This window comes from Buceros rhinoceros, unplaced genomic scaffold (genome assembly GCF_000710305.1).
Source record: "Buceros rhinoceros silvestris isolate BGI_N320 unplaced genomic scaffold, ASM71030v1 scaffold14492, whole genome shotgun sequence".
Taxonomy (NCBI): Eukaryota; Metazoa; Chordata; class Aves; order Bucerotiformes; family Bucerotidae; genus Buceros; species Buceros rhinoceros.
This window is the reverse complement of record NW_010398476.1, coordinates 107757-121245: the sequence shown is the minus strand read 5'-3', so window position 1 is coordinate 121245 and position 13489 is coordinate 107757. Positions and strand designations below refer to the sequence as shown.

The 13489-nt window shown below is 39.0% G+C and overlaps 1 protein-coding gene across 1 annotated transcript in view; it reads left to right on the top strand.

Annotated features, from left to right (window-relative positions):
• Positions 1-13489, top strand: part of NEK7 (NIMA-related kinase 7) — a 65200-nt gene that overhangs the window by 19293 nt on the left and 32418 nt on the right. The window contains exons 4-5 of the mRNA XM_010131123.1: positions 8085-8147; positions 8665-8775. Coding sequence (XP_010129425.1) covers positions 8085-8147; positions 8665-8775 — 174 coding nt within the window. The remainder of the gene's footprint in view (positions 1-8084; positions 8148-8664; positions 8776-13489) is intronic.

Sequence of the window (13489 nt, the reverse complement as noted above, 5' to 3'; positions counted from 1 at the left end):
CTTTCCCTAGAAATATTTTTGTTTTATAATCACAAGACTTAATTTCACTATGAAATTTGTTTTCACAGATGTAGTTTGGTGAGAAGTGATGCTTTTCAGAGGAGCTCCTGTGGGTCTGCTCTATGATGGCACCTTTTGCCTTTAATTTCAGTCATGCTTTATTTTATTGAAAATAAAATACTGCCTTTTTTCTGATACCTCATTAATAGAAGCTCCTCATGGAGAAAACAGGAGGAATGCTTCTTGCTGTCATGAGGGAGAGGCTCTAGTCTTTCTGTTTTAGACCTGTGCATGTATACTGTTTTCCACACTTCTGCATTGAGACAGTGTTTCTAAATGCTGTACTTTGTGTTAAATAACATGAGATCTGGAGTCTTTTCTTCTACTTTCCCTTCTCCTGCCCATTCTCATCTCCCATCTGAACTACTACATCCCTTCCTCTCTGATCTTGCAAGCTGTGTCTGTTCCACCCCCTCACCACTGGTTTTCCTGGCTGGGTTGGATGTATAGCTGTTCTCTTCATGAGTATTCAGTCAGTAGTTCCCCATATTTGTCTCCACCTGCAAGGGCTGGGTGACTGGGAATTCCTCAGTTATCCTCTCTTGAAGAGTTACTGGATCTTGGGCAGTAATTTGTTCCAAAAGGATTGCCAGTTTTGAGTTCTTATGAAGCTTTCCAAGAAGAATGTTTATTTTCTGCTATTAAAATTTTATTTGGCTGAAAATATGTACAATGTTGATAAATGTTATATTTATGTGTACAAAATGTATGTTTGTGGAACTAAATGTGAGCAGAAGCAAGTGGCACTAAGATGCTGTGGGAGAAAGGACAAGCAGATGGTGACAGAAACCACTCTTTCTGAATTTGTAGTTGCTGAGTCCAGATGCCGTGAAGCAGTATTCTTGGTTTGGTTTCCAGTAGGATATGTAGCAGAGTGAAAACTGTTTAATTTGTGGTGTTTCTAATAGTGTAACTAAATACACAAAATAGTATGTTGAGTCTTTTCTCATTGTGTCCTTTGTGCTTTGTTGTCCCATGTGTGGTTTGGCTTTTAATTAGGAAAGTGGTGTTTATAGTAATTAAGTTCTCTCTTTTTCCATGGAACTATGTTTCTGAGATGCTGTTGAAATATTGCCTACATAAAACCAGAATTAAAAAACAAATCTTCATTACTTCACTTTCATTAATATCTAAACTACACTTTGAGCCGAAGAAACATCGGGAAACATCCACCACAGATACACTACTATCTTCACAGTTTAAGTTTGAAGAGCTTCTAGATGAGTTTCTTAACATACTGAGTCTGAGGTCCAAACTATACTAAAAGATCATGCCTGAGGAAGCAGCAATACATTGCTGTGGCTGCCACCGTAGGTAATCCTGGATGAACAAAACCATCAACAGCACCCTGAGGTCTGGTGTGGCAACGAATGAGTGTGCCAGTGGTCACTTCCAAGGGGGAAGTAAGCAACTGCTGGATACTGGAATAAATGCTTGCAAAACATCCTTAAAGGGCAAAAGAGTTGTAAATACTTAAAGCCAGAGACAGCCAGCAGTGTGCCCAGGTGGCCAAGAAGGCCAATGGCATCCTGGCTTGTATTGGAGGTAGTGTGGCCAGCAGGAGCAGAGCAGTGATTGTCCCCCTGTACTCAGCACTGGTGAGGTCACACCTTGAGCACTGTGTCTAGTTTTGGGACCCTCACTACAAGAAGGGCATTGGAGTGCTGGAGCATGTCCAGAGAAGGGCAACAAAGCTGGTGAAATCTAGAGCACAGGTCTTACGAGGAGTGACTGAGGGAACTGGCATTGTTTAGTCTGGGTAAAAGGAGACTCAGGGCTGACCTCATCACTCTACAACTGCCTGAAAGAAGGTTGTAGAGAAGGGGTTGGTCTTTTCTCCTGTGTGACAAGTAACAGGATGAGAAGAAATGGTTCAAGTTGCGCCAGGGAAGACTTAGGTTGGATATTAGAAAGAATTTCTTTACAGAGAGGGTTGTGCAGCATTGGAACAGGCTGCCCAGGGCAGTGGTGGAGTCGCCATCCCTGGAGGGGTTTAACAGCCGTGTGGCTGTGGTGCTGAGGGACATGGTTTCGGGACCCTGGCAGTGCACGGGGAATTATTGGATTTGACGGTGTTAAAGGTCTTTTCGAACCAGATGATTCTGTGAAACCTTAGCTACTCAGTTTAAAATATTGTGTGAAACTGCGTATTCCAACAAAATTCCAGATTGATTACACTTCTGCCTCACACTGTTGCACCTTTTCTTCCCTTTCATTCCAAAACTGGAGACCCCTGTGTTTGAGATTCAGACAATGAATCCTTTTATCTAGCACTTACATTCATTATTCATTGTGCATTGTCAGTGGGTTGCTACTTCAGGCCTGAATTAGAGATAATTAATCTTAGGAAAGCACTGGTAATTTCACACTTTATGAAGCACTATTGTCTCAGCACAGCAGCGCTGTGGTCGCAAAATACTCTGATGCTTCTTGTTGCAAATCAGTATCATATCTCTTAATGTTTATGTGCATTCAGGTCTTTATTTTGCTTATTTGTCTGCAGGTTTATGTTACAGCAGTTGTGCTTCCGTTTTGCTTTGGAAATGCTTTTTGATATTTTTGTTTTATACAGGATTTCAAGCAGAAATAATAGGTTAAATCGTCATTTAAATGGTGAGGTTAGAAAGATCCTTATCCTCAATACTGAAAAGGGAGATTTGGAAAAGTGAGGGACTTTAGAGCAAGAGGAATCAAGTAGTTCCCAACTTGGTGTCTTATTCCAGATGATAATTAAATTGGTAGCTGGTAATTGATGAGAGACAGTCTACGCTTAGAAGGAAAGGCCTGGTGGTTTCCATCTGGTAGTAAAAAGTTTCTAAACCTTCTTGCTCTGCATGTAGCTTTCCAGGAACTCAGGCTGCATATGCGGGCATGTATGAAAGAGCTTTACATGTGTGATTCCTGCATGATTTGATGCATTGCAACCGCTTTGTTTAGTTTACCTGTCTGCATAGGGAGCAGTTCCCGCTCTGTATCTTAAAATAGCTTGGAAACTGTTCTAAAAATGCTCATTTCTAGAATGCAACATTTCTAGAATGTTGAAAGATTAAAGCTATAACCTACGTGCATGTGGAGGTACTGAAGTGATTCAGTGGAAAGTTACCAGAGACCTCTCAGTTGCGTAGCACACAGAGAGGAATATTTTGCAGTAAGTGTCAATTCTTGTCCTTTGTATGCTGTTGGTTGCAGTAGCAGATGAAAAACTGAGAGCTAAAAATGAACTTTCTGTTTCATATGGTGTTCTTGAGAAATGGAAAAAAAATTCCCAAGGACTTTTAAAATGCTCTCTTAAGTCTCTTCAGCTGTAATAGGCTAATTGTTTTCAGGAATTTCACAGTAATTTGTACCTCAGATATAGTACTTACCACAATGAGATTTTTTTGATTGCACTCTTCATGAAAATTTGCATGTCTAAAAAATTTACTGTAATTTTTGCTTGTTTTTAGGTTTTCCACAGCAAACATAATTCTTTTGTGGAAATATTAATCTTATCCTAGTCCTTGAGAATAGATATTGGGGAAAAATAATGAAAATTCAGTAAGTTTTACACTGCGCAATTCGTGCTGACTAGAGAAAACCACCTCCAACATTAATTACCCTGTGATCCTGACCCTGTAAGTGGAATCAAGAGTTAGAATTTATTGTGATAATTAATTGTTCTAGCACTTTTTGTTGTTAGCCAATTACAGTGATGCTAACACTTGTAGTCTAATTACTGCTAGTTTCCAATAATCGATGTACGAAGCATCATCAGCATCCTGAGCTCTGCTGGGAGGAGGATGCTGGTCATGGCTCTACATGGGATTTATCTATCTGAGTTCTTCCAAGCAATCAGTTGCTAATGCTCTTTGTTGATCCAGAAGCTTACATATGTTAATCTCTCTGGTTTTGTTAGATCTTTATTGTATCTGCTATAATTTCCTCAAGATGTTGTAGTTGCACAAAGCTGAGCTGAATCTAAAAAACAAAAGTTAGACGCAAGTCATTCAACTGTAATGACTTCATCACGGTTCAGTCTCTCAACTGCAAGACATGTACAGCTGAAGCCAAGCTCAGAAAGTAAGTGCAGGCCAAGAGAGGTCCAGGCAGAAGAACGCGAGTCCTTTAGGCAGTGTGTTTCCGGGGCAGCCTAGGCCTGTGGCCTGCCGATAGCAGTGGCAATACTGTCTTTACAGGACCACAGATAGCGCAGTGAGAGAGAGATCTGTGTGCACACTCCTGCTGGAGAGCGGAGAGCGAGCTGCAGTCAAAGCTGACCTTTCAGGTTGGCTTGCTGAGCAATAGTAGCAGGAGCTGGAATTAGTTTGCGTGTAAAGCTCTAAGTTGTCACAGTTGCAATGGAAGTACTGACACCGCTTCATCCTGTTACACTGGCCAGTCTACAGTAAACCACAAGCAAAGGACAGCTTCTCCTGAGTGGTCATCTGGTCTAGGGCAGCTCCTGCAAAACAAGCCACCCAAGTGCTGCCAGGTGCCCTGTATAATTTTGACTTGAAAGGCACTTGAAAGGATGTTTCTTAAGTCTTTAAGATCTTTCCTTGTGGCTCCCATTTTTCTGAGTAAGACGTTCTTCAGCGTTGTCATCTTCTGGTGATGAAGTGTGGAGGTTCTTCCCTTGTGTTTACAGTAGCCCCCTTGTGTGACTTGATGGGTCTCTGAACTGTAGCAGTTTGACAAAATGGGAAGATAATCTATTTAGAAAGAATCTCTGCAAGCTGTTTGAATTGGGTATAATAGGGCAGAGGTTCTTCAAGGGCCATCTGTGGATTGGGTGATTTTTTTTTTCGTTTGTTGTTGTTTTGGGCTTTGGTCCACCTCGCATCCCACCCCGATCTTATTGTTGAAGGAGGTTCCTGTCTGTGAAACTGAAATTCTGGCGTTCCTGGGAAAAGCTATCATAGTCTAGAGGTTGGATCTGAGCCAAAGTCTAATGGAGAACCTCGAGAATGACATACAGTAAATCTTCATGTTGTCTGTCTCTGTAAGGATCAAATAAGTCTCAGTTTTTCTGTCTTGCTTTAATCTATTCAGGTAATGTTTGAAATACTCAGCTTAGCTGAACCGTGACAAATCTGCCACTCTGCTGTGTGAAGTGTAGCAAGAGTATAGGGAGTCACGTTCATAAAACTCGTCTATCCTTTTGTGAGAGCAGCTGATTGGTCTGCTCCAAGCTGTCTAAGAACAAATTAGAAGTACTGGGAATACACAAGCAGAATTCTGTCTGTCTTTCCTATGCCCTGATTCTAGATCTTTCATGAGTCTAGGCCTTTTTTTAAGTTGCTTTGTTATTTCTCTTTGAGAGGTACTTATTTATGTCCCTATCAGAGCCACAGCGTATTAAAAAAAAATTGTTCACAAAATTTGCTTGTTGGGGTGTGTGGGGAAGTATTCCTGGTATAGGTAAGTTAATGTGCCTCTTGGCATATTGCAACAGTCATTAACAGGTGCAAACTGCCCTGGTTTTTCACACAATGAAGCATTAGCTTTTGAATCTTGAAATTGTGCTTTGGGTAACTTCTCCAGATGTTACAAGTTAATAATTTGTGTACCATTTTCAGTCTAAAATTCTGTCTGTGGCTTTAAGTTCTTTGATGTGTTTGGAGTTCTCTATGTCTAATCTTAATTTATAAGGAATATTCTAATCTCACTATTAACTGGAGCTTAGCAAAAGTGTGAAGCCTGAAGATGTGCCCCTCTATTTGTCTGCTTTTTTCCCTGCTCATTGATTATTTTTGAGAAAGGGTGTATAAAATTTTCCATTTGCTGGTCTCTTAGATTACAGGGAAAGGCAGTTATGATCTCATGGCTTCCCAGGGCTTCCTCAGTTAACGCGCTGCCTCTCATTTAGAACTTTCCTAAGTGTTTCCCAGAAAAATCATTACAGTCTTCATGACTGTGCTGAACACTAGGAGTTTAGTCTGTTGTCAAAACAATTAAAGAACAATGTTTTTTCATTCGGAGTTGAGATCTGTAACAGATGCAGGCTGTTTCATTCCTTCACTAAGTTCCCAACCTTAATTCATAACCTATATTTTTGTCTTTTCCATCGGTGTTATTTGCCTTTTAATACTTGCACCTGTAATTTCATATGTAGTACTCTTTTCTTCTACTACATCTGATATTGCTTTATTTGTTAGCGTTAGCATTCCTTTCTTGAGACTTAGCCTGCTGTGTTTCTATTAAATCCCCTCCAGTCTCCTCCTTGAATAATTGCTTCTAGCTCAGTCTTTATTTCCCATCATCCTGGCGTTAACGTACAAGTAGTCCTGTAGAGGTGGTTTATTTCCTTTCTTTCTTGGTAAATAGTTCTGTTTTCTTTTTTCTTTCTTCCTCCCTCTTGTCTTACTATCTACAAGTCTGGCATTTCACTTCTTGACTTAGAATTGTTGTGTGTGTTTTTGTGGTTTTGTTTTCAGGGGTTTTTTGGGGTGTTTTTTTTTTTTGATGAAGTGACTCTTGTCACCCCAGGCTGTTTTTTTTCTTATGCCAGCTCTGAAGACAGAATATGGAGTGTCTGAAGGGAAGTAGTGGTTAGTCAAGAGTACATGTGTGCTATGTGAGGACTAGCTCCATGCATGCAGCCTCTAGACTTATTTCAGTTGATTAAAGGAATGACAAAACTTACTGTGCATAGTGGCACAGAAAGTAGAGATGAGGTTTAGCAGATCATATGTGGACTTTCTGACTTGTTTGGGCTTTGGGGAGAGTGAAAGGAGGTGTGATTCATGTGGACCATTATGCAGTGAGTTTAAGAGATGACCTCTTTGCAGACATTCAGTTCTCAGTGCTGTTATCCCCTTCTTTTGTTTCTGGCATTGGTGGCAAGATACAAAATGGAAATTGTCAGCTGTTGAGCTTTTTATAATTTTGAGCTAATGAAACCAGGTACCTAGTACCTACCAGGTATCTAGAAAGAAATGGCGTTCATTGAAAAGATGTAACTAGAACATGTAATCTCGTAAATGTGGCAATTATTGTTCTGGATAGCTGAAAATGTAGTAGATGGACCACGCAGAAGTTGATGAGGTGGTGTGGGTGTTTGGTTTTTTGGGTTTGGTTTTTTTGTTGTTTTTTCTATTCAGAATGTAATGGCAAATGAGAGAAGAGTTCCTTGAAGAAGTAAGATTTCGGGCATTTCTAAGGGAAATAGTGGCAGTGTACGGACACGCGCATATGAAGGTGAAGTGAGAAGGGAACCCGAATCTGGTGAAAAAAGGGAATGAAAATAGAAAGACATTAGGTTAAATACAGATATGTAGACTGTGGACAAGACTGTAATGGAAGGAAAAAATTGCCCCAAACAAAAATAGAGATTAGTGGAGAGTAACGTTGTTAATTGGAGGAGGCAAAAATGAGATACATTGCAAAGTAACTTGGAGCAGATGGGAGATGGGGGGGGGGAAAATGAAGAGAAGATATATCTAACTGTAAAAGGCTGTAAAAGCCAAGATGACACATGAAGGCTTGGGAGAAAGTGCTTTGGTAAACAAACTACAGAACCTAAATCCCTTGTTTGCTTGCTGAAGAGAAGGAAATGGAGGTCACAGTGAAGATTTGATCCTGAGAGTGAGTAAAAATGAGTGTATTGTTTAGCATAGAAAAGGAATACTGTAGCAAGAGACTAGGAAAAAAAAAGGTGTGTTGTTTTAGAAGGAATCAGTTTGTGATAATAGTGTGGCAGAAATGGGAGAGGAAGCTGACATTTGGATTAGAACCAGCTTGAAAGAAATGTGCTGAATTATTTTGTGTTTGAACAGATATGCAGAGGTGGCAATTAAGTCCATTTTAAGTACAAGTCTTCCGATGACTTATTTCCTGTGAGTGGTCTAAAAAAGTCGATAGAGCAGTAAATCAGAGTACAGCAGTATGTGAGAGCATTAGGAGTATTTCTTACTGCAATGTTACATCTTGCTATGAAGTGCATAACTCAAGTTGCTTTATGTATGCTATGAAAAAATGTTAATGATCACTCAATTTGCTATATTTTTATCACTTAATAAAAATGTCTTATCTCTTGTGCATAGATATTTGATTTGATGGATGCCAAAGCCCGTGCTGACTGCATCAAAGAAATAGATCTTCTTAAGGTAAAAGATTTGTTTAAAAAATGTGCAGCCATCATCAAAGGTATATTGTTTTTTGAAGATATATTTGAGATGTCCACTGTTGCCTGTATAGAGTAATTTTGTAATCTTTGTTTTAGCAATTAACAGTGAAAAGTAAATCAAATATAAGAAGGAGTGAGAAACTTCTACTGAAAAAGTTAAAACCACAGTATTGTAAACAACTGTGCCTTGTGTACAGTAGTACACCACTTTTAAAATCTGACTTGGCTTTTTCAGTTTAGCATTCTATTGCAAAGGTACATTGAAGCAAAATTCCTCTAAAATTGCAACTTTGGTCTTTATGTTGATCCTGGAATGCCATCATGCTCTTGCAAAATGTCTGTCTGTAAATTCTTCTCATACCATATACTTTTTGTATCATACCGAAGTAGATTTTAAGGGTTGTGTTGTTTGCCTAATGAGGAGTGTTTCATTTGTCAGACTTAAAAGATAAGACGTGCTCTGCACTAAAATGTGCTTTATTATTCTGCTTTCTTAGCAACTGAATCATCCAAATGTAATTAAATATTATGCCTCATTCATTGAAGACAATGAACTGAACATAGTGTTGGAGTTAGCTGATGCTGGCGATCTCTCTAGAATGATAAAGGTAGGAATTTACTTTTTTCAAAAAAAATTTAAAAGCCTGTAATATTCAACTTCTTTAGCTTTTCATTCTGTGTGCTCATCACTGGGTGAAATGCAGTGAAAGTGTAAGTGTTGGTAACTGTGGAGAAAAGTGGAGTGTTTAGGCTGACTTTTCATGTATGCCCAGTATTGATGCTTATGCAAGTTATTTTAACGTTCTTGCCAAGAATGTAAGTGCAGATGGAGAAACTGAATTAACCTGAAATTGGAGAGAAGTAGCCTGGGGAGAAGAAAAATATAAAGAAAAGCAATGTCACCAGCATTTAGAAGAATGCATTCTGATGGAATTCCTGATTCTTGGCACCACTGTGGTGTGTTCCAGTATTCTAGTCTCTGTAACAGTAGTGAAAGCAGAGAAGGGCTGGTGTCGTAAGGCAGGATAAATTTCTTCTAGATCTTGAACTCCATCTACTAACCACTTTAGCAAATGCAATAAACAGTAAAATGGAAATAACTGCATCATTTTATAGGTCCAGTTAAATACTACTATATCTTGAGACTAACAAATATTCTGGAAATGTATTTCGTGATTTGTTTCCATGCAGTGAACTTACTGATTTGTGGTTGTACATTATGGATTAATTGGTTTCTTTTGTAGTTCTTAAGTGCCTGTTCTTTAATTGAAAACTTGCTCAAGGCCCATTTATAAGCTTTATATTCTGAAAATTATGTTAACTTTTAACTAGCTTTTTTACCTTTGTCATCTACTGACAAAGACACCTACTTCCCTTCTCTCGCTACTCTTTATCCACTGGGTCTTGGTTTTTGTATGTCCCTTTGGTCTATGTTCTTGTGTGCACACCAAAGTTTTTTATTGACAACACAGCAGAACTCTGGGAACAAATGATGCCAGTCAATTAGCAGTCGCTCGGTGACAGCCGGGCACAGAACAGGGTTCTGTGGTTTTGCTTAGGACCTACATGAATAGGGAATATTAATTTCTTCATTAATGCCTTTCATACTGATTATTTTTTTTTTACTTTTGAAGAACATTCCTTTTTACCTTGATAATTGTAAGGTAGGATAGTCAAAATTTGATTCTAAACAGAGTGACAGTGTTCTGTTAATATTTATATCCAAATCTGGTATTTTTCTTCATCTCATGAATTATTAATTCTGTGGGCTTACATTTCATAAAACATGAAGGAAGGTTTGTCTTTTCTTTTGAATGTTCAGTTTTGACACAACAGTTATTAATATGAGTACTCTGTGACAGATTGCCTTATGGCATGCCTGGTCTTAGGACCCACTGAAGCTTTTTCCCTCCTGCTTTTTTTGCTTTTAAAAAAAGTTTTAAATCCAGTGTGTGAATAATGGCCGCTCCTGTGCAGTTGGCCTCATTACACCTTGTCCAAGTTGGTGGATATTTCTTACAGGCGGCACTTTGTGGCTGTCCTCTTAACACAGGGATCATGTTTAATGTAGCAAACTTAGATTGCTGTTTGATGTTAATGACAGCCTATCAGGCTATTATTAAATATGTATGAGGTGTCACTATGCACTCAGTCTTCACGCTGCTAGCGCAGGAAATGATTTGGTAGACTACTTGGACAGTACGATTTTAAATGTGGGGCACATCACTTATGTAGTGTCGTCTTAAAGAAGTACTTTAAAAAGGGCCTGAAAAATAAATGATATGCAATGGTATGGAAACTTCCTAGCAGAATGGCTGCTTGTCACACTACCAAGGTAAACAACTATGTTGTGTTATTAAAACAAACAAACCACTCTTTGCTTTCCAAGTGTTCTTGCTGAAACATGTGTCTAAGTTCAGAAGATGTTGAGGCACCCACAGGAGAGTGTTTGGGTACCAGGCATGTTGTATGATTTGTAGAAAGGATCAAGCATGTTTTTGAAATTATGAATGACCACAGCTTGAATGACACTGAAACCAATGTTAATGTAAGGGGAAAAACTAATTAACTACTTTACTGGGCTATTTGTTACGAAGTTATTGGCACATCAGAGAATACTTACAAAGCTGCTGTGCCTCACAGTGCACCTTAATGAATTCTTTAGTTTTTCCTTAATGAGCCACATCCTTGCTGCCCAGCTTTTATACTATCCCTCTTGTTACCTCTGGATAATACTTTCTTTGTCCCCATTGAGCAGACAACTGAGGAAAATCACTTGATGCATTCATATGGATTCTCACAGAATTCACAGAATCTGTTGTATGTAAAAATAAAAAAAAGCTGCTGTTGTGCATTGGCTTTACAAATCACATAATGAAATCAGAGGAATCTCGTGTTCTCAGTCTCTGTTTTTTTTGTATGTACACACACAGATTTAACCCATTTACCTTAATTTTTTTTTAATTACCTCTGCCACAGGGACATGTTTCAGTATAGCCTCCATTCTCAAAAGTAGGAGGATCCAAAATTGAGGATTTCTTATCTTACAGCTTTTAATGGCCTGGTGGAATTCTTGGCTGTGACATGTCAGTAATACTGAGAGGTAAATTATCAGTGAGGGGGGAAAATACTTGCATTTGACTTACAGTTGGTTTTGCACTAGAATATATACCTCAGTACTGTGTAACCCCTATGCAGGGATGGCGAAAGAAGGAAGAATTCTTGATTTTATGTATCAGGGAATTAGGCTGCTGGATACTATTACATCAAAGATTTTACAAGTGAATATAGTTTCCTGTGGTCTGTGAGTTGTTGGTGTCTGTGGTCTCTGCCGTGGAACATTGTGATAGTACACGGCTACCAAGGTTAAGTGTAGTTCATGAGAACTGCAGTTGTTACGTTGTAGTACCACCTCCTTTTGCAATACAAAATATGTTGTAAAGCAGGTTTGAGACTTGATCCCTTTTCCTGTTCACGGTTCTCCACCACAGCCAGTGACAAGTCAAAAATTGTTCTGTGGACTTTTTTTGGTTTGGGATTTTTTTTTTTAAGGCAACAGTTGATATATTGGATAAAGACAGACACCATAAATAAAGAAGAATCTACTCATTGCATTTATCAAGAAAATACATAATAATGATTCAGTAAAAAGAACTGGTTAGTAAAGTCTGTGCTGAAGATGTTGAAATAAGAGAATTTGAACTATCTTGTGGAATAATAAGCGTATTATTTAAGATTAAATATGCAGTTATCAATGCAGTTAAATGTTGGGTATTTTTTAAATCAGCAATGAAATTCTAGGTCTGTTTTGTTCCTGCAGATATTTTTAATTTTTCTGGCAAATAATCTCAGCGTGCCAAGAAAAAAATGCAAACTTTAAACTGAATATGTCATACAGATCTTAAGGAAGTTAATCATGTTTTGGGAACAAGTATGAAAGCTTTCATCTAAAAAGTTGGAAATATGTTTGCAGCTTTCTCAAGATAGATGGAAACTAATTTGAATTCTACGAAATGTCACCTAGGCACTTCACCCACTCTTCAGAGAACACTTTTTATGTGTATTTTTTTTCAACTTAAACCCCATACTATAATTAGCTAGGTAAAATCAGACAAATATTTTACAACTTTTCATCAGTTTGAAGTTCATATTGATATCTCAAGTTTCTGTAGTTGGGAGCAGTGAATTCTTTGTCCTGAAAGAGAGTTGGGTTTTATAGGACAGTCAAAATACAGGGATAGTCACTTCTTTCCAAGCAGCTGGTGCGTATGTAAATTGCTTGTTGCAGTAGCTGTAGCTCTATTTAGACTTGTTTGAAATCTCATGAACATCATTCTGATGTTTCATCAGTGGTGGATTTTTTGGGCTTCATTGTTAAATTGCATCAAGCAATTTCTCCTCTCTGTACGGTCTGAGATTCAGACCCTCCCTCCCTCCTCTCCCCATCCAAAAATACAATAGCAGTGAGCTTTTTTGGAACTTACCTGTAGTGTTCTGGGGTTGGCTCACTTGCCCGTGCTGCATTACGGGACGGCTTGCTCTTTTCAAGGGCTTTAAGAATGGAAGCAGATGTCGATTCAGTCATAGTCAGCTTTGCCAGCCCAGAGTGTTGCTCCTGCCTGTGTGAAGCAACCAAAACTCCATTGCAGCATCCACGTGACTGGAACTTGAGTGTGTTACGGAGTGGGGTGGCTACAGGGTGAGATGACAGCCTTCGGGAATTTAGAGACATGTTGCAATGGCAGTGGATTTGGAAGAAACAGCGGCATGGGCTAATCATTGCAGTCTGCCTCAAGAGTTCAGTGGTGCCTGTGTGGCTGAATGGAGGGTTATTCATGTCATTCTGAATTTGTGTGGTGATCAGATGCAATTCAGAAACTTCGACTTGGGCTGCTTTTGTGGATTAGCAGTGCCTTCTGCTCCACCTTCTGCAGCGTGGCAGAGAGTTGAGAGGGCATGTACTGCTGCAGAAGCTAATTACTTTTCAGGCTGCCAATGAGGTGCCCTGTGTTGCTGGGTAGTAGTAGCCCATGAATAACCATTCTTGCTGCAGTGAAGCCGATTATGTTGCTGAGGATGGAAACTTGTCACTTGTTTTTCTTCAAAGTATTTTTTGGTGGATTGCTGTCCTGGGAATGTGCTAGTAATAGAACTTTTTTTTTCAGACAATGGGGTTATCTGATGAATGTTCATAGCACACGTTTCCTATAGTTTGACTTCTTTTAATAGCAAGATTTTCTTTTGCTGTGACAATTGGAAGATTTTTGGGAGTATGAAGTTAGGGAAGCACCTGTGTAAAGATGAGGTGCAGTGTCAGAGTTC